Source organism: Cherax quadricarinatus, unplaced genomic scaffold, assembly GCF_038502225.1.
Source record: "Cherax quadricarinatus isolate ZL_2023a unplaced genomic scaffold, ASM3850222v1 Contig1062, whole genome shotgun sequence".
In the NCBI taxonomy this organism is placed as follows: Eukaryota; Metazoa; Arthropoda; class Malacostraca; order Decapoda; family Parastacidae; genus Cherax; species Cherax quadricarinatus.
This window is the reverse complement of record NW_027196088.1, coordinates 83927-108222: the sequence shown is the minus strand read 5'-3', so window position 1 is coordinate 108222 and position 24296 is coordinate 83927. Positions and strand designations below refer to the sequence as shown.

The 24296-nt window shown below is 39.3% G+C and overlaps 1 protein-coding gene across 1 annotated transcript; it reads right to left on the bottom strand.

Annotated features, from left to right (window-relative positions):
* Window positions 1-609: 609 nt before the first annotated feature.
* Window positions 610-23379, bottom strand: LOC128693428 (unconventional myosin-XVIIIa). Its single transcript, XM_070080821.1, has 5 exons — window positions 23056-23379; window positions 19118-19294; window positions 5536-5746; window positions 4262-4404; window positions 610-804 (listed from the first exon to the last, which is right to left on the bottom strand). Exons 1-5 carry the CDS (start codon window positions 23362-23364, stop codon window positions 625-627), a joined length of 1020 nt encoding a protein of 339 aa, XP_069936922.1. The 5' UTR covers window positions 23365-23379; the 3' UTR covers window positions 610-624.
* Window positions 23380-24296: the final 917 nt, after the last annotated feature.

Below are 24296 nucleotides of genomic sequence, written 5' to 3'. Positions count from 1 at the left end.
ATTTCTTTTGTTTATTTGCTGTGACATTAGTGGATCTAACAAAAGCTCTGGTGGTCTCTTGTCTAGTGTCACCAAAATGTACAGGCAACAGCACATTCTGTCCCATCTTACTTTGCCTGGGGCTGCTGTCCTGTTGCTGGTGCTCAGCCCAGCAGATATGCAACCACCTCAGAAGAGAGGGGTACAGTTAATCCTATAAGGTATAGCCAATGTTGGCTGAATCCTGATTTACTGAATAAATTCAGACTACTGTTACATTGGGGCAGGTACAGAGGCAGACGAGCCGCTTGCATTACAGCCACACCTCACTTAGCGACGTACTCGTTTACTGACAATCGGACTTACGACGGGCTCTCTGACCAGAATGCATACCTAAATAACATATATTAGAGCTGATTTCCTCTATTCTGTTTATTACAATATACAGTACAATACAAACATTTAGAAATATACCAGAAATGCTATAAATGGTGCAAAGGTGACACTAAAACAATATCAAAGATGGCTGACACAAACCAACTACCATTATAGTATGCTCCTCACTTAGCAACGAATTTGTTTACCAATGTGGTCCTAGGAAAGAAACTCCGTCATTGAGGAGAGGGTGTATTATGTTTCACTGATTTACAGTGGGAAACTTACCCTCTGCAGTGGGGTCATGAAAAGGTTTGGTTCGGAGAGGTTGTCCAGGCCCAGTGCTCGACGAAGGTCGTTGTCGGCACCGGATAGCAGCTGGTAGAATATGTGGTAGTTGGGTTCTCCCTCAGGACGACGCACCACGCGAGTTTTTTCTGGCATATACACCTAAAAGAAAAAATAGTTTCTCAAATGCAATATCGTAAAGGGGAATATAAATAACGAATGCAAGAACTTTCCATAGTACAGCTACACTGTTGTTATGAAAACAAAAACAATGACAAAAAACATAGTATCAAGACTAATGAAGCTTCAAATAAAACTAATTATAACAACATTAAAAGTAATCTGAACATTACCATTATGTATGCTCATACATGTGTTACATCTCTGTAAGTACCATATCATCCATTATGTATACCATTTTAATATTCAAGTATACTCATACACAAGTTCAGTCTGTGTATGCACCACATTCAACAGACAAACCTTTATGTAAGGTTGACAATGATTTGGTACCAAAAACTTGCTTAGGAAATGCATTGCTGCTAATTTTGTTGGATTTTTGTATTACACATGATGATACTGTCCACGAAGAGATCTCTTCTGTTGTGGTCTTAGAGATACACAGTTGTTGTCACTTCTGATGTCTTGTCTTTCTGGTCAGCCATATCAAGTGGTAATCAATGATTCTGTATCTGAGAAATGTGCTCCTCAGGACTCTGTTTTTGGTCTGGTATTGTTTACTGTCTGTGTTAGTGGCTTAATCTTACTGCTGGATGCCGTAAGGTACTTGATGTTTGTGCACCTTTTTTTTTTTTTTTTTAACAAGTCGGCAGTCTCCCACCGAGGCAGGGTGACCCAAAAAGAAAATACTTTCATCATTCAACATTTTCACCTCACTCTCACATAATCATTGTTTTTGCAGAGGTGCTCAGAATACAACAGTTTAGAAGCATATACATATAAAGATATACGACATATCCCTCCAAACTGCCAATATCCCAAACCCCTCCTTTAAAGTGCAGGCACTGTACTTCTCATTTCCAGGACTCAGGTCCGGATATATAAAAATAACCGGTTTTCCTGAATCCCTTCACTCAATATTACCCTGCTCACACTCCAACAGTTCATCAGGTCCCAAATACCATTCGTCTCAATTTTCTCCTATCTAACACGCTCACGCACGCTTGCTGGAAGTCCAAGCCCCTCGCCCACAAAACCTCCTTTACCCCCTCCCTCCAACCTTTTCGAGGACGACCCCTACCCCGCCTTCCTTCCCCTACAGATTTATACGCTCTCCATGTCATTCTACTTTGATCCATTCTCTCTAAATGACCAAACCACCTCAACAACCCCTCTTCAGCCCTCTGACTAATACTTTTATTAACTCCACACCTTCTCCTAATTTCCACACCTTCCACACCTATAAGTACTTATTTGGCAGGTATTTGTTGTGTGTGGACCTGTGAGTATCTATTATGAGTGTGTGTGCCTGCAAGTACCTATTGTGACTCATGAAATCGTAATGACACGATTGCAAACAAACCATACCACAGGCAGGGATAGAACCCACAGTCAAAGTCATAAAACTCTAGACTGACGCTTTAGCTATTGGGCCAGCTAAAGTTCGTCATGGCCACGCTGATGAGAGATTCATCTGTAAAAACTTGCATTTGTGGTCACAGTGAGACCTATGCTAACCTTCCTATGGTATATAGATACCTACTTGGATGGATGTTATTGTAGCCAGCTGGCCCAGTGCCTAATGCATCAGTCTGGAGTTTTATGACTCTCTGACCACGGGTTCAATTCCCACGTGTGGTATGCTTTATCTATTGTGTGAAAGAGCACCTGTGATTACCTACTTGTAGCTACAGCAGCAGACCTTTTAATAATCCTACAAATATCCTCAGCTATGGTTTACAACTACTGCTTGGCACAACTCAGGTGTCAATGTACACTGTACAACACATAACTTGTGTACACCATGGCAGGGCCTCCAAGAGAAATTTTGCAAGGCAGAACAAGACTGCTTTGGGGCCCCTGGGGGCAGTCTCAGGCCCCCAATCTAAGTGAACTTTACATAATTATTTTTCTAAATAAACTAAATATAGTTGAAATTTAAAAAAAAAAATGAAAAATCAAAATAAAACATTTAGGGGTATGGGGCCCCTTCAGAGATTCACAGCGAGGCCCAAGACCAATGTACCAGCTGAACCCTGCACCACGGAATAAGTACTTTTTGTGTAAAGTGTATTTTGGGAGATATTAACAAAAAACTATACATTTAATTTTAGTGCACAACACCTGAGCTATTCAAAGCTTCATAATGAGTTGTGGCAAGAGCCTGGTCACATGTACACAAAGACACACCAATACCAATGGCAGAGTAAGGTTAAGTTACTGTCAAGACCCTGGTCACATGTAAACAAAGACACACCAATACCAATGGCAGAGTAAGGTTAAGTTACATTAGGCTGCTTTAGGTTGGTCTGGATGGATTTTGTTAGATTTGATTACATTTTGTCTATATTATTTGCACAATGTAAGAATATCTCAACTGTAAAACAAACTTAATATTCTTCAATTTAAACTATATATTAACCCTTTAATCCTAGGTAGTAGGTTGGTAGACAGCAACCACCCAGGGAGGTACTACCGTCCTGCCAAGTGAGTGTAAAATGAAAGCCTGTAATTGTTTTACATGATGGTAGGATTGCTGGTGTCATTTTTTCTGTCTCATGAACATGCAAGATTTCAGGTACATCTTGCTACTTCTACTTACACTTAGGTCACACTACACATACATGTACAAGCGTATATATACATACCCCTCTGGGTTTTCTTCTATTTTCTTTCTAGTTCTTGTTCTTGTTTATTTCCTCTTATCTCCATGGGGAAGTGGAATAGAATCCTTCCTCCGTAAGCCATGTGTGTTGTAAGAGGCGACTAAAATGCCGGGAGCAAGGGGCTAGTAACCCCTTCTCCTGTATATATTACTAAATTTGAAAGGAGAAACTTTCGTTTTTCCTTTTGGGCCACCCCGCCTCGGTGGGATACGGCCAGTGTGTTGAAAGAAAGAAAGATTAACCCTTTAACATTCCATAATTAAGAAAATGGAGAAATTTGGTTGCGCTTCTAGTATATTATAGAGTGGCTCTTTCTAAGACCTTTTTACTCCTATGACCTTTGCAATACCTTTCATAATTGTTTTATGAATTTCTGAGAGTGGAAGCAGGTATTACTCCTCCTTAGGAGTTACTATTAGCGTCCCTCTGTCAAGTCTGCAAGAACACTGCTTCACATCTCAGCTCCTCACTGCCCTCAGGAAGGAGTTCAAGCTCTCTTATTGGTTATTTGAGGATGACCATGAGTTCCCTTAATAGTCAGAGGCAATGTCATTAATTTCCTGCATCCAGACTGGGCTCTGAGGCCTCCCAGATGGGGCTCACAACAGGATCTTGGAAGGTTAATGGTCGAAATTTGCCTGCTTATTCAATAAGTTTTTTAAGGCTCCAGTTGGCAGTTTCAAGATACATTAACTTAAAACAGCCTTTTATCAAGTTGATTAAAGCTCTCTTGACAAATATCCCAAGATGAACTGACTGGTAAACATTCTTACTTGTACTGATGCTGAGGCAATTTGTCCAGAATGGTCAAAATCCAGGCTGAATATCTGTGTGAAACGTGTTGCATTGGTGTTCATTACTGTCCGACTGTTGCCAAAAGCTTCAAGTAATGTTGATATGGCATTTAGTTTCTCAACTGAAATAACAAAAATGCATTAAGTTGAAAACAGATGAAACATAAAATAGAATAAACAAAACTATAAACTAAGTTTAAATGAAAAATATGACCACTGAAACAAGGTGTTTTTGTACTACTGATTATTAAACTTTTTATGTAATACAACACAGTGGAAAATTTTCAGTGATTCAATGTTCACTATTGTATTGAGGAAGCAAATTACACATACTGAACTTCAGAAGAAAGTAGTCACATACTCCAAATTTATATGTTAATAAGAAATACAGGATTGTATTTATAAGTGAGTGTCTGAGTGATGAGTAACAATACCTGGTACCTGGTGTTCTGTACATCATGTATTTCAAATAATACCTGGTACTTGGCTAGCAGTAACAGTCTGGTTGATCAGGACCTGATCCACCATGAGGCCTGGTCATGGACCAGGCCACAGGGGCATTGACCCCCCACAACACTCTCCAAAGATACTGTACAGTACATCATATATAACAAGTAATACCTGGTACTTACTGTACTGTACATTACATATCACAAGTAATACCTGGTACCTACTGTACTATACATTACATATTACAAATAATGCCTGGTATACTTATTGTACTGTACATTACATACTACAAGTAATACCTGGTACCTACTATACTGTACATTACATATTACAAGTAATACCTAGTACTTACTGTACTGTACATTACATATTACAAGTAATACCTGGTACTTACCATACTGCACATCACATATTACAAGTAATACCTGGTACCTACTATACTGTACATTACATATTACAAGTAATACCTAGTACTTACTGTACTGAACATTACATATTACAAGTAATACCTGGTACTCACCATACTGCACATCACATATTACAAGTAATACCTGGTATCTACTGTACTGTACATCCCACATTTCATCTGGTCATATTGTAAACCAACACAAGTCCAGTCAGTTATAAAATAAAGACACAATACCATTCTGGAACAATACACAAATAACCCGCATACAGGACTGAGAAGCGACGTTTTGGTCCAACTTTGATCTAACTCAGACTGAAACATCGTCATAAGCTTCTCTCTCTTATGTGCGGGTTATCTGTGTACAGTAAGTTATAAACACGGGTAACACGCTAACCTGTGAGCACTTTATTAGCAGCCCCAGCAGCTAGTGCCAGGTAGTGCAATATGTGCCGGAAATTAGTAGTCTTTCCAGCTCCGGAGCGGCCGAGGAAGACAATGCTCTGGTCACGCCTGGTGGCCAGCAGGTCACGGTAGGAAGCTTGAGCAGCAGAGTATATGTGTGGTGGCATGTCCTCCAGTTTGCAACCTTTGAACATTTGAATAACCTGCAGAAATTTATACATGATTAGCGACTCATTAACTCCTTGACTGTCGCGATCCCAAATCCTGAGGTGTCTCCTGGCGTCGCAAAATTTCAAAATTTCAAAATTTCAAAATTTCAAAAAAAAAAAAAAAAAATCTTATGAAATGATAGAGAATCTTTTCCCGATTGTAATGACACCAAAAGAACGAAATTTGATGGAAAACTGATGGAATTACGCTCTTGCAAAGTTAGCGACCTCGGCGATTTCGCCCACTTTGAGCCCTATTTTCGGCTAATTCCATTGTTCCAGTCGACCAAACTCATAGCTATTTCTTTAGAACTCCATTTTTTTATATCGACTGAGTACAAGAAACTGCCCATTTACCCATTTCAACTATCCAATAACTTGGTCAAAATTTGTAATTTGGCCAATTTCACGAAAATTAAAAAATATGACAATTTCAAAATAGGGTCCAGAATGAACAATGCAGACATTCCTGGCTCTAAAATAATATTTTCTTTGTTCATCAGTCACATCTCCAGGCCCCTCTGATATTACTCTTGCTTTCTATTTTGAATTTTTATTCAAACAAAAAATAGAAGATTTACTGTTATGCAGACTACTGCAATATTGCAATAATTGTATAAATAATGTCAACCCATTCATGACCACATATTAGAATGCCTACTTGGACATTTATTGGAAAATGACATCATTTGTTTACTTTTAAACATCGGCAAAAATCAAACATTTCCCCTAGTTTGAGTTCCATTTCAAGGTTCTTTTCATAGCAAAACCAATCAAAATTACCTCTATTTCTATAATATGTTTTCCATTCTATCAAATGAGACCAAGAAAACGAAAATACAACCATAAATACTATATGAAAATAGACCACAAAATCAGCATTTTAATTTAAAAAAATGGTCGGATTTTTTCTCTCATTATGCACTGCATTCTGCAGGATTTTTTTTATATGGTGCACACTGACCACACAGAACCATTCTCTCACATGTGGGCCTACCAGCTTTCTCCTGCTTGATTTGAAGCCACTAGAATTTATGAGTATATATACGTCAAAAACGGTGGCTCGTAAGATGTATATATACGACCAAAACAGTCAAAGGGTTAAATAATCAGGGAAAGGTGCACACTGCTAGCACTAACACTCTCAATGATCAAGTCATCACTGAGACTGTCTGGTCTGGGAATGGATCAGTGGAGAATATAGTGTGTAAGCACTCACTGTGCGACTCAATAATAATAGAATTATATGTAACAGAGCTTCATAATTCAAATTCATTTTCATTTCTTTTCATGTGGTACAAAAATAATGTAGTTTGGATGTAATATAACACTGGTGGGCACACAAGAACACCACTAGTATGTAATGAATCTCAGGTAGATTATGTAATCCTAATGCTTAAAGGCTACTTAAGAAATAGACTATTAAGTAGGATTTTTATGCAGTTACCTACAATCATATGGAGAAAGAAAGGTAGTAGCTTAAAAAATAAACACAAAAGATAGCTGTCAGTATATGATATATAAGGCATAAGAAGCCTCCACTTCTAACCCACAATGTATAAAGTAACAATTTACTGAGAGAATGTGTATTTACTACCACTGATGTTCATCTATCAGAGAGAAAGTTTCCCCTATAATACCTTAATACACTGTTTACATCACATCTGTCAAATATTGTTACCATATATGTATCTCCAACAACATTGGAGGAGTTTCGTGTCGTTCATTTTCTATTGCTTAATTGCTTAACTTACTTGCTACACTGTTAATGCTACACTTCATCGCTGGCTGGCGCTATAGCCTTTATCGACTCCTGCTGCTTTACTATTGTACATATCATAGAATCACTGAAGAAGGCACATTCTCCCCTCTCTCTTCCTCCTCCACTTTGGTACTTTGCTAATAGTTCTTTCTTGAATTCTATCATGTTTCTCACCTTCTTTACCAAAGAACTGGCATTAGGAGCTTGCTTTGGGCCCATGGTGGCTTATTCAGCAGTCACACACAACAAACAAGCGCAAAAAAAATGTATTATTACGAAATGTTGTGTATGACCTCACAGGGTTATGTTCACTCGCTGAGAAACAATGCCAGACTGATTCAGAATGCTCTGTGGGAGGCTATGTGTGCACGTGGGCACTCGGACATGTTCCGTACGACTGATGAAAACAGAGCCTATATTTTTAGGGAAAAAGTCGGTGATAACTAAAATTCACGAAAACAGAGCTTAACGAAAACAGAGGGTCCACTGTCCATACTGTTGTCTATCGTTAAGATAAGATTTTAGGTAATCGAGGGAATGTCCTCCGATGCCGTAATGATTTAGCTTTAGGCGCAGGAGATTGTGGTCCACTGTATCAAATGTTGTTGGATATAAGGTAGAAGTAAAGTCGTTTGTGCATTATTTTTTCAAATATTTTAGAAAGTAAGGGCAAGTTTGATATAGGTCTATAGTTGTTCAGGTCAGTTGGGTCACCTCCTTTGATGATCGGGGTAACCCTTGCTGTCTTGAGTATGGATGAGAAGGTTGATGACTCTACAGATTTGTTAAACAGTGTTGTAGTAATGGGTGACAACACGTAAGCAGCTTTTTTATATATGAATGGTGGCAAGTTATTTAGCTCTGCTTTGTTTTTTAATGATTTAATGATGAGTGAGACTTCAGTCGAATTAGTTGGAGCTAGATATAGAGTATTTGGGTAGTTGCCAGTGAGGTCGTCTTTCAGCTGGGTATTTGAGCTAGGAGTGCTTGCTAGCTTCAATCCTACAGTAGAGAAGAAGACATTAAATTTGTTGGCTGTGTCTATAGGCTGTATGTGAGGTTCATCTAAATCAGTTAAACTTATTTCTCTGTTTCTAGACAGTTTTATAGAGCCCAAAATTCTGGAGAGGGTTTGACAGGTCCTTTTCATATCACCTTTTATTTCAATAAATCTATTTTTGTAATACATTTGCTTTGATTTTCATATTAGTTTTGTGAGTATTGACATGTATCATTTAGCCAGTTCTTTAATAATCAGGCCTAATCTGAACAGTTTTTCAAGTTCATGCTTTTTATCTATGGAATTGAGGACACTATTTGTTAGCCATGGGCTGTTTAGTCTCTCTGCTGTGATCTGCTTCGTTTTGATTGGACAATGCATGTTACAGAGGTTTTGGGTTTTATGTAAATAAGTTTTGACATCTTCGTCAATATTATTGCTGTCAGCCAGCTCACTCTGCCAATCAATGCCACCTAGTGCTAATATCAGATTATTTACTGATGGCTTGTTGTGCAAGCGAAATGAGATCTCTCGAATCTTGAGGCAATTTACATAGGGTGGTTATGAGAAAAGGTGGGGGTAGTGGTCAGTAGTGTTGTCTGTGATTATACCTGCTTGTAGTGGAGATATTGTGTTGGTCCAGATATGGTCAAGTAATGAATCACTTGTCTCAGTGTTTGTGAAATCAGCTACAGGAGGGTCAGTTGCTTGGATAAGGTTCCTGTAAGTATCAGGTGGTGTTTATTCAACTCTTGAGTCAGTTTTCATGTTTCTAAGGTTATCACTAAAAGTGTAAGTATTTGTGTGTGGTAATCTGTAGACTGCTCCAACTCTTATAGGTTTTTTTTGTTTTTCTTTTTATGTGATTTTAGCTATTATATATTCACCATTGTCGTCCCTTGAAAAGCTATATGATAGGGTATATGTATAGGAGAGCAATGTGGCATATGTTACAAGTGTATGGAATAGGTGGAAAGTTACTGAAAGCAGTTAAGAGTTTTTACGAAGACAGTGAGGCTCAGGTTAGGGTAAGTAGGAGAGAGAGAGATTATTTTCCAGTAAAAGTAGGCCTTAGACAGAAATGTGTGATGTCACCATGGCTGTTTAATATATTTATAGAAAGGGTTGTAAGAAGTGAATGCAGGGGTGTTGGGAAGAGGTGTGGGTTTGGATAATAAAGAATTTAACACAAAATGAGAGCTGTCACAGTTACTTTTTGCTGATGACACTGTGCTTCTGGGAGATTCTGAAGAGAAGTTGCAAAGATTAATAGATGAATTTGGGAGGGTGTGTAAAAGAAGGATATTAAAAGTGAACATTGGAAAAAGCAAGGTTATGAGGATAACAAAAAATTTAGGTAATGAAAGACTGGATATCAGATTGGAGGGAAGGAGTATGGAAGAAGTGAATGTGTTCAGAAATTTGGGAGTGGACTTGTCAGCGTGTGGTGAGTGGCACACTAAGGAGTCTGTGAAGACAAAGAATGTTATCCATGGAAGCAAAGAGGGGAAAGTATGAGAGTATAGTGGTACCAATGCTCTTATATGGGTGTGAAGCATGGGTGGTGAATGTTGCAACAAGGAGAAGGCTGGAGGCAGTGGAGATTTCGTGTCTGAGGGCAATGTGCGGTGTCAATATAATGCAGAGAATCCATTGCTTGGAGATTAGGAGGTGTGGGATTACTAAAAGTACTATCCAGAGGGCTGAAGACGGGTTGTCGAGGTGGTTCATAGATTTAGAGAGTATGGAACAAAACAGAATAACTTGGAGGATGTATAAATTTGTAGTGGAAAATGGAAGGAGGGTGGGGTAGGGGTCGTCCTAGAAAAGATTGGAGGGACGGGGGCTAAGGGAGGTTTTGTGTAAGGGGCCTCCAACAAGTATGTTAGATAGGAGCAAGTGGAGGCAAATGGTTTTTATGGCTTGATGTGCTGTTGGAGTGTAAGCAAAGTAACATTTATAAAGGGATTCAGGGAAACTGGTTAGCCAAACTTGAGTCCTGGAGGTGGGTACTACAGTGCCTGTACTCTGAAGGAGGGGTGGGGTTATGTTGCAATTTTGAACTGTAGTATTGGCATGCCTCTGTCAAGACAGTGATGGAGTGAATTATGGTGAAAGTGTTTCTTCTTTATGGATCACCCTGCCTCGGTGGGAAATAGCGGTTTTTTTTTTTTTTTTTTTTTTTTTTTTTGAGAGAGAGAGAGAGTGAGAGTGTGGGGGGGAGGCTCCTAATATTCTCATTAGGTACTGCTGGGAGATGTAAAGCAGGCACAAAACAAAAAGTAAAACAATAATCATAGAAGCACAAAACAAAAGTAAAACAATAAGAACATAAGAAAGGAGGAACACTGCAGCAGGCCTGTTGGCCCATACTAGGCAGGTCCTTTACAATTCATCCCACTAACAAAACATTTGACCAACCCAATTTTCAATGCTACCCAAGAAATAAGCTCTGATGTGCAAGTCCCACTCAAATCCAACCCCTCCCACTCATGTACTTTTTTTTATTATCACACTGGCCGATTCCCACCAAGGCAGGGTGGCCCGAAAAAGAAAAACTTTCACCATCATTCACTCCATCACTGTCTTGCCAGAAGGGTGCTTTACACTACAGTTTTTAAACTGCAACATTAACACCCCTCCTTCAGAGTGCAGGCACTGTACTTCCCATCTCCAGGACTCAAGTCCGGCCTGCCGGTTTCCCTGAACCCCTTCATAAATGTTACTTTGCTCACACTCCAACAGCACGTCAAGTATTAAAAACCATTTGTCTCCATTCACTCCTATCAAACACGCTCACGCATGCCTGCTGGAAGTCCAAGCCCCTCGCAAACAAAACCTCCTTTACCCTCTCTCTCCAACCTTTCCTAGGCCGACCCCTACCCCGCCTTCCTTCCACTACAGACTGATACACTCTTGAAGTCATTCTGTTTCGCTCCATTCTCTCTACATGTCCGAACCACCTCAACAACCCTTCCTCAGCCCTCTGGACAACAGTTTTGGTAATCCCGCACCTCCTCCTAACTTCCAAACTACGAATTCTCTGCATTATATTCACACCACACATTGCCCTCAGACATGACATCTCCACTGCCTCCAGCCTTCTCCTCGCTGCAACATTCATCACCCATGCTTCACACCCATATAAGAGCGTTGGTAAAACTATACTCTCATACATTCCCCTCTTTGCCTCCAAGGACAAAGTTCTTTGTCTCCACAGACACTAATGTGTCGCGATAAAGCATCTGCAACTACATTTGACTTGCCAGGTAAATGTTCAAAAGTGGGATTGAACTCTTGGATAGTCATGTTCCATCTGGCTAACGTTCCAGTAGGTTGTTTGTTCTGGAATAAAGGTATCAGTGGTGCATGGTCTGTCAAGACATGAACAGGGTACTGGTAAATAATGTCTCGGAAGTGCTTTAAAGACCATACTATTGCTAAAGCTTCTTGTTCCGTTACTGTATAATTACGTTCAGCCTTCGTAAGGACTCGGCTAGCAAATGCAACTGCGTTGTACTTGCCATCAGTCTTCTGAGCTAGTACGGCACCTATGCCAATTGAACTAGCATCAGTTGTCAAATAGAAGGGCTTAGAAAAATCTGGGAATTTCAAAATGGGAGCGGACGTTAGCTTTTCTTTTAGTGTCTGGAATGCTCTTTCTTGACGGAAGGTCCAGACGAAAGGAGCATCTTTCTTAAGCAATTCAGTTAGAGGAGCTGCTATTGAAGAAAAATTAGCAATGAAAGATCTGTAGAAACTAGCCAGAATGAAGTACTTTTGGCCACGTATGGCAACTGACATTTCAGAGTATGTTAAGAATCGTAGTGTTTGTATGCAACATAAAGGAAATGCCAATGGTCCTAATCCAATCCAAGTGTACCAACCACTAGCGAACTGTGGGAAAGAGTTGCCCTTGATTTGTTAACCAATTTTAAATGTTCCCTCCAAGGCAACAAACATCTGTGTGTTATGGGAGACCATTTCACCAGATATTGTGAGTTAGTTCCTATTGCAGATAAGACTGCTGAGACAGTAGCTAAAGCGTTTAAAGAACGCATTATCTGCAGGCATACCACCCCTAAGTCCTTAGTAACAGATAATGGAGGTGAATTCTGTAATGAGATTCTTGAAAATTTGTGTACTTTGAACAAGATCTCTAAATCCACCATTGTTCCTCATCATCCTGCCAGCAATGGGTTAGCTGAACGAACCAATAAGAAAGTACTTGATGTCTTGAGAGCCACTATCAACCCCAATAGTGAAACTTGGGATGAAGTTATACCTGATGTGCAGTGTGCTATAAATTCTGCTTACAGTGCTACCATAGGTGATACTTCACATTATGCATTGTATGGTGTAGACAAGCGTTTACCCTATGAGTTGTTATATTCCACTCCGAAACCTAATTACAACCCTGATGATTTCGTAGCAACTCGTACAAGCATAGCTCAGAGTGTTTTTAGAAGAATCCGTGAAACACTTCATAAATCAACAGCAGAATTTACTAGAGTAACTAATAGCCGTGCTAAGCCATCAAAAGTTAAAGTAGGTTCAAGAGTAATGCTGACAAATTTCAACAAAACATCCGAAATGCCAAAGCTCGATCAAAAGTTTGTTGGCCCTTATCGAGTTGTAGAACATATCTCTGGCAATAAGTATAAGGTTAGAGAAATTAGTACTGGTAAGTACAAAGAATCGCATTTAGATCATATGAAGTTAGTATGCGATGTTGATGATATTGCTACCCAGACTAATGTGACAGATGCTGAAAATCCTCTTGACTCTGTACCCTCTACCTCAAATACTCAGTCAGATATTCAACCTGAATGTCGCTATGCTTTGCGTACTCGACAAGTAATGAGAAATCCACAAGTATCTTTTGTAGATACTCCTTCAGATCTCCCTCAGTCAAGGCATGTGTTAGCCATTGCAGAGGAATTCAATCCTCCCAGAGATGATAACCATTCTGCATATGTAAACCCCACCCTCACAGAATTGGGTTTAAATGTACATAATCTGTATAATTAGATGTCAGAAATGAAGGAAATTGTCAACTGTGTGTTTTGTTATTAACTGATCAGTTTTTCAGAATTTTTTTTTTTCGTGTTCACGTTCCCTCCGTATTCTGAGAATTTGACAGTAATGATCTGAGTGTGCACCAGATGCCTTTGCTGTTAATTTCACCTTGTATATATATATATTTATTCTTCCTCAGAATCCGTAGAGTGCATGAATACAGATCGATCGAACAATTCCATCCATAATGTACAATGATTTGTTCTTATAAGTCGTAATGCATTACAATGAAACTCATTACGTTAAAACTCATTACGTTAACACCCATTACATAAAACTCATTATGTTAACATCCATTACGATACCATCCATTAGTTCTAAGTTATATATATATGAATTTGTCATTGTATAGAATCAGCCCAGAACCACCTGCCTGTTCAGCCTATAGCATAGTAGTGTATGTCGAGACGACATACGTAACACGACCGAGCTGTCAGCATAGTTGCTGATCCCCTTATATGTGTTGTATAGCGTATCATAGTGCCATCCATGTGCCTTATATAGAAGCTCCCTAGGCCTGTGACTGTATGACGTCACGGGGTACAGCTTGAGGCAGTGAGACGAGCTGCCTCGCTCTCACTCGACGGATAGACATAGACAGGCGAGCAGGCAGGCCTGGGCTCCCACCACCCATCACAGTCTGACAATATATATAGTGTTACCATCCAACAAGGTGTTTACCTTATCCATCTTATCTCCATCCGAACTCCCACACGACATTACTAATAAGTGCTGACATTAAAATGGGTGACATTCAAGTCCATTTCACATGCTAGCCTAATGTCTTTAGTGCAAAACTTAACAATTGCTATTCCACTATTACAGAACCAAGCATATGGGAATACTGTTAGAAGCAGGAATGATACCAAGTAATATCTGTAAAACACTCACACAATTATACTACAGACATGTACCAAATCCCTTGGGAGTCAATACACACCAACCTCTTAAGTCAAGCCACAGAACAACCTACCAAATCAGCCAGGACACAACCTCTCACTGACCACTCTACTTCAGCAATTATTTATACAGGCCTGACTTCCACTAGTATAAGTTGCTCCCACGAAAAAGTTTACACACGGAAGCCAGAGATTTCTTAAGAGGTTAAAGCTCCAATCAGCATTTCCAGTGAGCTTATAATCTCCTATTTTCACAAATGGTCACTTAAGATGGTCGACACCAGAAACTTATGAACTCAACCAGACTATTAATTTCTGATACTACAAACACTACACAAACCAGCTTGCTTTCTCACACAGAGAAACATGGAAACAGAATAACCAAAGTGCCCATATAACACATCTCCCTTTCTCTCTCCCTTTTAAAATACACGATAACTAGAAGAATCTTAGATTTTTCTAAGTTCTCAGATGATATTATTCTAGCTCATAATATTATCCTAACTCAGACAGTATTATCCTCAGCCTTAAATTTATCCTAAAGCCTTTAAGATACAAATACATTACACATTACATGACAATTCTCTATCTCCATTATTCAAATTCTTGTACAGTATCAAACTGGTTCTTTTATTAGAAACATTAAGAGTTCCACCCAAAGTATCTGAAATTTCATAAAGAATCAAACCAGTGATTCCTCAACTAAACCAACAACCTTCACCAGGGAAACTACTTCATTCATTCATGTATCTTCATTCTCATTCTCTTTCTCTCTCTCTCTCCCTCTCTCATTATTTTTTTTTTTTACACAGGGTTTGACAAGGTTAGGTTAAGGATCACTAGCTTTATTGACAAGCTATTTACAGGTTAAGGATTCCTAACTTTATTGGCAAGCTAAGAGTTATTACCTACATCAGCTCATTTGAAAGCATTTTTATTGTTATGAGACATACAAGTAGGGAACAGGATGAAGTTGGAGCCATCTGTGGGCCAGCATTTTCATTTGATCAGCTGACTTTATCTCTCTCTCTCTCTCTCCCATTCTATCTCCCATTCTCTCTCTCTCTCATTCTCTCTCTCTTTTTCTTTTTTTTTTTTTACACAGGGTTTGACAAGGTTAGGTTAAGGATCCCTAGCTTTATTGACAAGTTATTTACAGGTTAAGGATTCCTAACTTTATTGACAAGCTAAGAGCTGTTACCTACATCAACTCATTTAAAAGCATTTTTATTGTTATTAAACATACAAGTAGGGAACAGGATGAAGTTGGAGCCATCTGTGGGCCAGCATTTTCATCTGATCAACTGACTATCTCGCTGACATCAGAATGCTGTACAAATGTGTTCCATACTCGAGTCACCCTGGGGATAAATGATCTCAGATGAAGTGATGTTCTGCAGAAGGGTACAGCCAGAGTGAAGTTGCTTGCTTCACACTGTCCTTGAAGTGGATCAAAGTGTGGTACTTTGACAATATTGGCCTTGCACATAACAGTAAGGCCACCCGTATCTCCCCTGTGTTGAAGGTTCTGCTGAAATGACAGATCTATCCAGGATTGGTCCAGGCGAGAGATGAGACGTCTTGCTCTGTTCTCTACTCTGTCAAGCAGTCACAGATTAGAAGAGAAGCAGGCGAACCAAGAAAGTGGAGCATACTCAAGGTGTGAGCGTACTTGTGCCTCGTACAAAATCTTGCAACTCCTGCTGTCAAGCAGATGCGAGATACGGCGAAGTGCTGTAAGCTTCCTGGCTGCCTTGTTTGCAAGATTTACAACTTGGTTTTCATGGTCAGTTTGGAGTCAAATTTCACCCCAAGGATATTAACTTCCCCAGGTGCCAACACCCTCCCATTCATCCTTACTACTGCACCAGCATTACCATCATGGTCCCTAGGGATCATTATCATTTGTGTTTTCTTAGGTGCAAATGTTACTTGTCATCTATTTCCCCAAGCTGATATAGCTCTTAGCTGGTGACTGATGTAGCTTAGAGCAGCTGCCATTTCTTGTCTTGAATAAGTGAATGTCAGTGTACAGTCGTCTGCATATGCATGGGATTCTGGGATGAGATGAAGAAGGTCATTGAAGTAGAATGCTTCCTTGTGGAAGTAGAATGCTTCCTTGTGGAACACTGGCCCCAATAGGATGTCTTGCTGATTCTGTTCCACTGAGAACTACCCTTAGAGATCTACCATGAAGGTAATCACTGAGGAGACATAGTGTAGAGTCTGCAATTCCCAGAGCTTGCAGTTTTGCTAAGAGGCCCTGGTACCACACCTGGTTGAAAGCACCAGCAATGTCCAGTGCTACCACACAGCTGACTTTGGATTCATCCAGTGACTGGTGCCACTTAGTGGAGAGATTTAACAACAGATCAGCAGCAGAGTAACTTTTCCTGAAACCATATTGATGAACACAAAGTAACGAGTGGTAGTCAAAAAAACTCTGTCATTTGTCTTAAGAGTATTGTCTCAAGGAGCTTGCCAGTGATTGACAGGAGTGACACTGGTCTGTAGTTGCTGATTTCTGTTCTGCTCTTCTTTTTGTGAACATGGACTACATTTGCCTCTTTCCACAGAGAAGGCCATTTACACTGTACTAGGCAGTGCTGAAAGATGCAAGTTAGAGGTGCTGCTAGTTGGTCTGCACATCATCTCAACAATCTTGGGCTCAACTTGTCTGGGCCCACAGCCTTTTCTTGGTCAAGCAATTTAAGGAGGAAATGCACCTATTCCTGCCTTATTGTCAACACAGACAGTTTCAACACAGTTCTTGCAGCTAGCCAAGGAGGGTCCTTTGCCGGATCAGGAACTTGTATTTTGGTAGCAAAGTGTTCGGCAAAGAGGTCCGCTTTCTCTCGACTACTAGTAGAGGTGGAATGAGTTCATCAGGCAGATAACCTTGTCTGTCCTTGACCAGGGACCACCAGGTTTTGGAGCCTACCCTACCTGATACTAGCTTTCTTTTTGTGTCCATCTCCAATTTAGCAATGGCCCACTTTTGAACATCACCCATATGCCTACAGGCTTGCCTGTGCAAGTTCCTGTTATAGGTGGTAGGATATCTCTTATACCTTCGCCATGAATGTACTTAGCCGTAGCAGCCTCTCTACAACGAAAGCCAAACCAAGGCTGATCTGTAGGCTTGTCACATATTGCCGGTGAGGAATGTGTTCTTGTTGTAGATTAAGGATGTGTCCAGTGAAGGCTTTCACTTGGGTGTCAACTCACTCTCTCTCTCTCTCTCTCTCTCTCTCTCTCTCTCTCTCTCTCTCTCTCTCTCTCTCTCTCTCTCTCTCTCTCTATCTATCTATCTTTTTATAATAATGATTAAACATATCCAAGATGTGTTTACAATATCAGTATATATGAAAAGACTCCTTCAGCTATAACTCGGGGCCCAAGAGCTGGAACCTTCAGCAAATAAGAAATTTCTGAATGTTGACCCAAAAGCTAGAGTTACCCCTTGGGCATCCCACTGACACATGGGACCCCCAGTGAGCAAGGATCCCAGGAGCTAGAGCTCATTCACCACCAATTCCCTTCCACCCATCCATCAACTCTCCTCTATCCACCAGTCCTCCATCAAGAGCCGAGCAACCCCGCCAGGTGGCTGGGTGGATGATATGTCAACGAGCAGTTGTATGGATGACTAAGTGAAGGAAGGGACTGAAGAGAGTGAGTGGTGGGAGGTGGGTGGGGAGTACAGTAACTGGATGGGTGACTGAGGGTGTGAACATGTTCAAGAATAACTTTTGCATGAACTTACAGAATGCGCCCAAGAGAATGCCTGAGGAATGTTTTAGAAGATTATCGCCCCTGCGGCCTGGTCCAGGACCAGGCCACGCTCACTTGATCAGTTAGGCTTTTACTGCTGGCTGCAAACAATCCAGTGCATGAACCACAGTCCAGCTGGTTAGAAACCAACTTAAGGAACTTATCCAGTTCTGTCTTGAAGACACCAAGGCATCTGCTGGTTATCCCCTTTATGTATTACTGGCAACAACTGAATAGTCTTGAGCCCCTTACACTTACAGTATTGTCTAAGTTTACTCATGTCACCCCTGCTTTCTATTGGAGGCATTTTGCACTGTCTGCCAATCTTCGTGTTTTCGTACGAAGTTATTTCTTTGTGCAGATTTAGGGCCAGTCCCTCTAAGATTTTCCAGGTGTAGATTACAATCCATCTTTCTCACCTTCGTTCCAAAAAGCACAGGTTAAGGGACTTCAAACATTCACAGTAACTTAGGAGCATGATCGAACTTTAATGTGCAGTGAAGATTCTCTAGACATTCTTTAGATTTGCATTTCACCTGCCTTAAAAGAGGATGTTAATGCACTGAAATATTCCAGCCTAGAGAAAACAAGTGACTTAAAGATCATTGTTAGGAAGACCTCATAGACCACACACTTCAAGGAAGACTTCACAGACCACACACTACAGTAAAGATCACACAGACCACACACTACAGGGAAGACCTCGGATTTTTTCTCACTAACCTCAGTGACAAAGGGCCTCTGTCAACTTACCAAAGACTCCACTAAGAGTATCATAATATGACTAACACAAACTAAAAGGATCATTATATTACAACACTCAATAAGAAACTATGACTGTACATACTGACCTTCTCAGAGTAGATAGCCAGTGGACTGGTGGGGTTAATGACAACCATGGCTGCCCCTGCGTAGGTATGGATGAGGTTTGAACCATAGCGCTGACGGAGGGTGTGTAGTACTGATGACTCATTCAGGTGGCGCAGCTGTGCCAGGTCCTCACACCGGTCATATGGAGGAGGGTTGGCCTGTTATACAAGGTAGGTACTGTTAAATCCAGAGTGTGTCTATGTGTATTCGTATATTTTTAAAATTATATGTGTATATACATGCAATAAGATCACAGTAAAATAGGTGAAATCACAATATACAGAACAACCACTGTGGAAAAAATAGTGAACCAAGCGCTTTCATGATTTCTCACATTATCAAGGAACTGTAAACATAAAAGATCAAGAGAAGGCATATGAGGATGAGATTACACCTCACGACACCTGACACTTTATGATGATGTAGGAAGGTGGTCAACGACTTGTCAGACACAGCTTAAATTCTACCCAAGCTTAAAGATTTTAACTCATCGAATGTGTTTTAAATTCTTTCTAAATTTTACTACTTATGAATGAATCCAGTTTGTATAATCCTATATTTTACGAAACTTGATTCTATTATATTTCTTTCAACCATGGACCTGCTTGTTATAACTTTCTTGGCCTTTTGAAAATCAATTTGATGGTTAAAATCTCTCACATGAATAAACAGAGCATTAGAATCTTGTTCACTTCTAATGCTATACAGTGGACCCCCAGTTAACGATATTTTTTCTCTCCAGAAGTATGTTCAGGTGCCAGTACTGACCGAATTTGTTCCCATAAGGAATATTGTGAAGTAGATTAGTCCATTTCAGACCCCCAAACATACTACACGTACAAACGCACTTACATAATTGGTCGCATTCGGAGGTGATCGTTATGCGGGGGTCCACTGTATTTATATTATTGTAATCTTAGTTCAAGACTTTTCCTAATTTGACTGTAATAAAGTTTATCACATTTTTTACAAGGAATCATGCAGACACAATCATCAGCATTTTCAGGGGAATTTTTTATCAATTTTTTTTTACTGATTCGTAAGAAAGCTTTTATTCAGGTACAGGTACATATAAATACAGTTATGTAGATTATCATACATAGCAGCAAATGTGTAGAATACCTAGGATAACCCAAAAAAAGTCGGTGACTTATTTCCAATGGGGTCCTCATTTTTTTTTTTTTTTTTTTTTTTCAACAAGTCGGCCGTCTCCCACCGAGGCAGGGTGACCCAAAAAAGAAAGAAAATCCCCAAAAAGAAAATACTTTCATCATCATTCAACACTTTCACCACACTCACACATTATCACTGCTTTTGCAGAGGTGCTCAGAATACAACAGCTTAGAAGCATATACGTATAAAGATACACAACATATCCCTCCAAACTGCCAATATCCCAAACCCCTCCTTTAAAGTGCAGGCATTGTACTTCCCATTTCCAGGACTCAAGTCCGACTATATGAACATAACTGGTTTCCCTGAATCCCTTCACTAAATATTACCCTGCTCATACTCCAACAGATCGTCAGGACCCAAGTATCATTCGCCTCCATAACAAGTATTAATTACATGTATATTTAAAAGTTAAACACAACTTTCATATTAAAATTCTTAAGTAGAGAGGATATATCAAGAAAGTTTTCATGGTAAGGGAGGACCAACATATTTATAATTGAATAAGGTTGTTTGTCCTTTTTTGAATTGTAAAAAGTATTTCTAGCGATCTTATAAAAATTTATCAATTAAGTGTTTTGGGTATTTTAGATCATAAGCTATTTCATAAATCTTAAAAATTTCATCTATGAACTCTGGGCTGCAAATGCGCAAGCTCTCAAAAACATTGACGAGAAGACAATACAGTAAGTTTGAACACCATCATGACATGAAGAATAATAGTGCACATAAAACAGTTATTTGTTGACTTTCTGTAAATTTAAAATCATGGTTCTATTTAATAATTAAGACATCTAAAAATGGCAATAAGTTATTTTGTTCAAACTCAACAATAAAATTTATGGAATGAGCTAAATTAATTTAAGGAAATAGTTTATACTTATAGTCTTAGGCATAAGACATAAAATATCATCAGCATACTATCCCACTTGGCTCTACTGGGAAGGATTTTGTTTCAAAATATTCGATGTACAAATTACTAAGGACAGGTGAGAGAGGATTTTCCATTGCCATAAACTTCTGAGTGTAGAACTCACCATTAAACACAAACTTTGCATCAACAATACAGAATTTAACAAGCTCAATGATTGTAGGCACTGGCGATGGTAAATCATAATTAACAAGTTTATCAGATAGGAATCTTAATAAATCATCTACTGGAACTTTTGTAAACAAAGAAGTAACATCAAAGCTAACCATACTGCAATCATTTCAGTCAGTCATGGTGCTTAATTTATCTACTAAATCTATATTGTTTTTACCATTTAAGTATGAAATTTTTCCAACAATTGGGTTCAACATATCTACTAGCCATTTAGATAATTTATAGGAAACTGAACCTATGGAGCTAATATTAAGTCTGGCTGTACAGGAAGGCCCCACTTATACGGCGGGTTAGGTTCCAGGCTACCGCCGTAAAGCGGAAACCGCCGTAAAGTGGAACACCCTTTTATTTTCCTTGTAAATGCATATAAATGCTAGATAACGTATTTACACTGACATATATTAAATTAGCAATAGAACTAAGCATTAAAAAAAACAATGAAAAGTAAAATTACACACAGTACATTTATTACATACCTTTAATTACTTAATATGAATGTGTGAGAGGTGAGTGGCAATGTAGTTATTGAATCAAATCAGGAGATGGCAGACCATCATCCTGTGGGTGCATGTATCATGTTTGTGTGTTACATAATGTGTTTCTTATATAATTTTGAAAAAAATATCATAGATAGATTAAGGGAAATGTCTATATTAACGTAATATGCGACATTAATGCGCCCAAGAGATTATTATTATTACTATTATTATTACTATTATTACTATTATTATTATTATTATTATTATTATTATTATTATTATTGCATCAAGAGTAGAGAGACTCTTAGTGATTTTAATGTGTACCTACATGAAAGCAGTGTGTAAGTTTATTTAGGTACAGGTATACATAAGTATAATTATCAGAGTATATATAAATTATGAAATAACTTTTAAAAACATTTGAAATTTTGGAGTTTCCAGACAAAATGGAGAGACTTAGTGCTTACTGAGCTCATGGAGAATGTAAACAAACAGGGTGGGGCACGGTGACCGTATTAGAAAGTCAGGTGGGGGGAGCCGTATAGCGAGTTTTGGTCATAATTTGAAATGTCCGTATTAGCGGAACGCCGTAAAGTGAAACGCCGTAAAGCGGGGCCTTCCTGTATTACCTGGCTTGTGTGTATTTATTAATCCATACATATACAATAAAGATGGATTGGTGGACATGAATTTTTAATTAATTCACCTTTGCCTTTCAGTAGTCAATTTTACTGTTTTATTGAAATTACTGTTAATAGAATCTAAGGGATTCTTTCTAAGCTTGGAAAAAGAATCTGTATCATTTAAGTTTATTCTCTGTATAGATTACAATGCAGGGTTTACATATTATAGAATATTGGTTACAATTTGTGGTTTGCATATTATAAAATACTAATTATTGAGAGGGCCACTATCATGCCTAGCATGACTAGGCATTTCAGGCACGAATTTGTTCCCATAAGGAATACTGTAATATGAATTAGATTAGTCCGTTTCAGACCCCCAAAAATACACCTACAAAAGCACTCAAATAATACACTTACATAATTGCTCGAGTTGGGAGCAGTACGAAACTCAGGGTACCACTGTATCTACCAACTTTCTCAACATAAGAATTATCTACTAACCTTCCCAACATAAGACATATATATGTACTACTAACCTTCTCGACGTCGTCCTCGTCAACCTCAATAACATCACCATTGTGTTCTAGCTTGACTCTAACACGTCCATCAGGTAAAGCTTCTCCAGAATCTGTCTCCCGCAGCTGCCTGGCAGCACAGAAGCCGCCTCTATGTACCAGCCACACACTCTCTGCCTGCAGCCAGGCTCGTGCTGCTGCTACCTGCTCCTCTGACCGTGCCTGCAACATAACAATACTGGTTAACAAGTTATCACAACTTGCTATTATCATACCTGCAACACCTGTTATAATAGTGATTGATATGACGATGGTTATGATAACAGGCATGATGATTGTGATAACAGGTGTGGTAGAGATGACAGATGTAACAATGAAAACTACTGAAAAAATGAAATATGTACACCAGTGTAACACCTGTGATATACAGGATATTGCAAGAAACCCAAAATATTTCAATTTCTATGCAAAATCCAAGCTAAGAACTCCCTGTAGAATTGGACCACTACTGAGAGGAAATTTGTATACTGACGATGAACAGAAAACGAGTGAAATCCTAAAAAAACAGTATGAGTCGGTGTTCAGCAACCCACTAAATGACAGCAAGATAGAGAATGCAGAAACATTTTTCACTCCAGCAGAAGGCCATGCAGACCAACTGCATTTCAAAAAAGAAATGGATAACATGCTCACTTATTCAGCACATGGACCAGATTCATGGTTGCCATATTTATAAAGAAGCACAAAGTCCCACTAGCACTAGCACAAGCCCTCAGTATTCTGAGGAGAAAGAGCTTAGATCTAGGCGAAATATTGGAGGCCTTAAAGAGTGCAGACATAGCTCCTTTGCATAAGGGAGGTAGTATAGCACTAGCTAAAAATTACAGACCAGTAGCCCTAACTTCTCACATCATTAAAATCTTCGAATGAGTGATGAGACAGCAGATTACAAATTTCATGGACCAGCACAACCAGCATAACCCGAACCAGCATGGTTTTAGAGCAGGACGATCGTGTCTGTCACAGCTGCTGAACCATTATGACAGAATTACGGAGGCACTGGAAGACGACCAAAACGCAGATGTGATTTACACAGATTTTGCAAAGGCATTTGATGTGATCATGGAGTGATAGCACACAAAATGAAGGCCATGGACAGTAAGGGGAAGGAAGGCAGATGGATTTTTGGGTTCCAAACACAAAGAACACAGAAAATAGTAGTAAACAGAGCAAGACCCAGCATCAGCGGGGTAAAAGCTCAG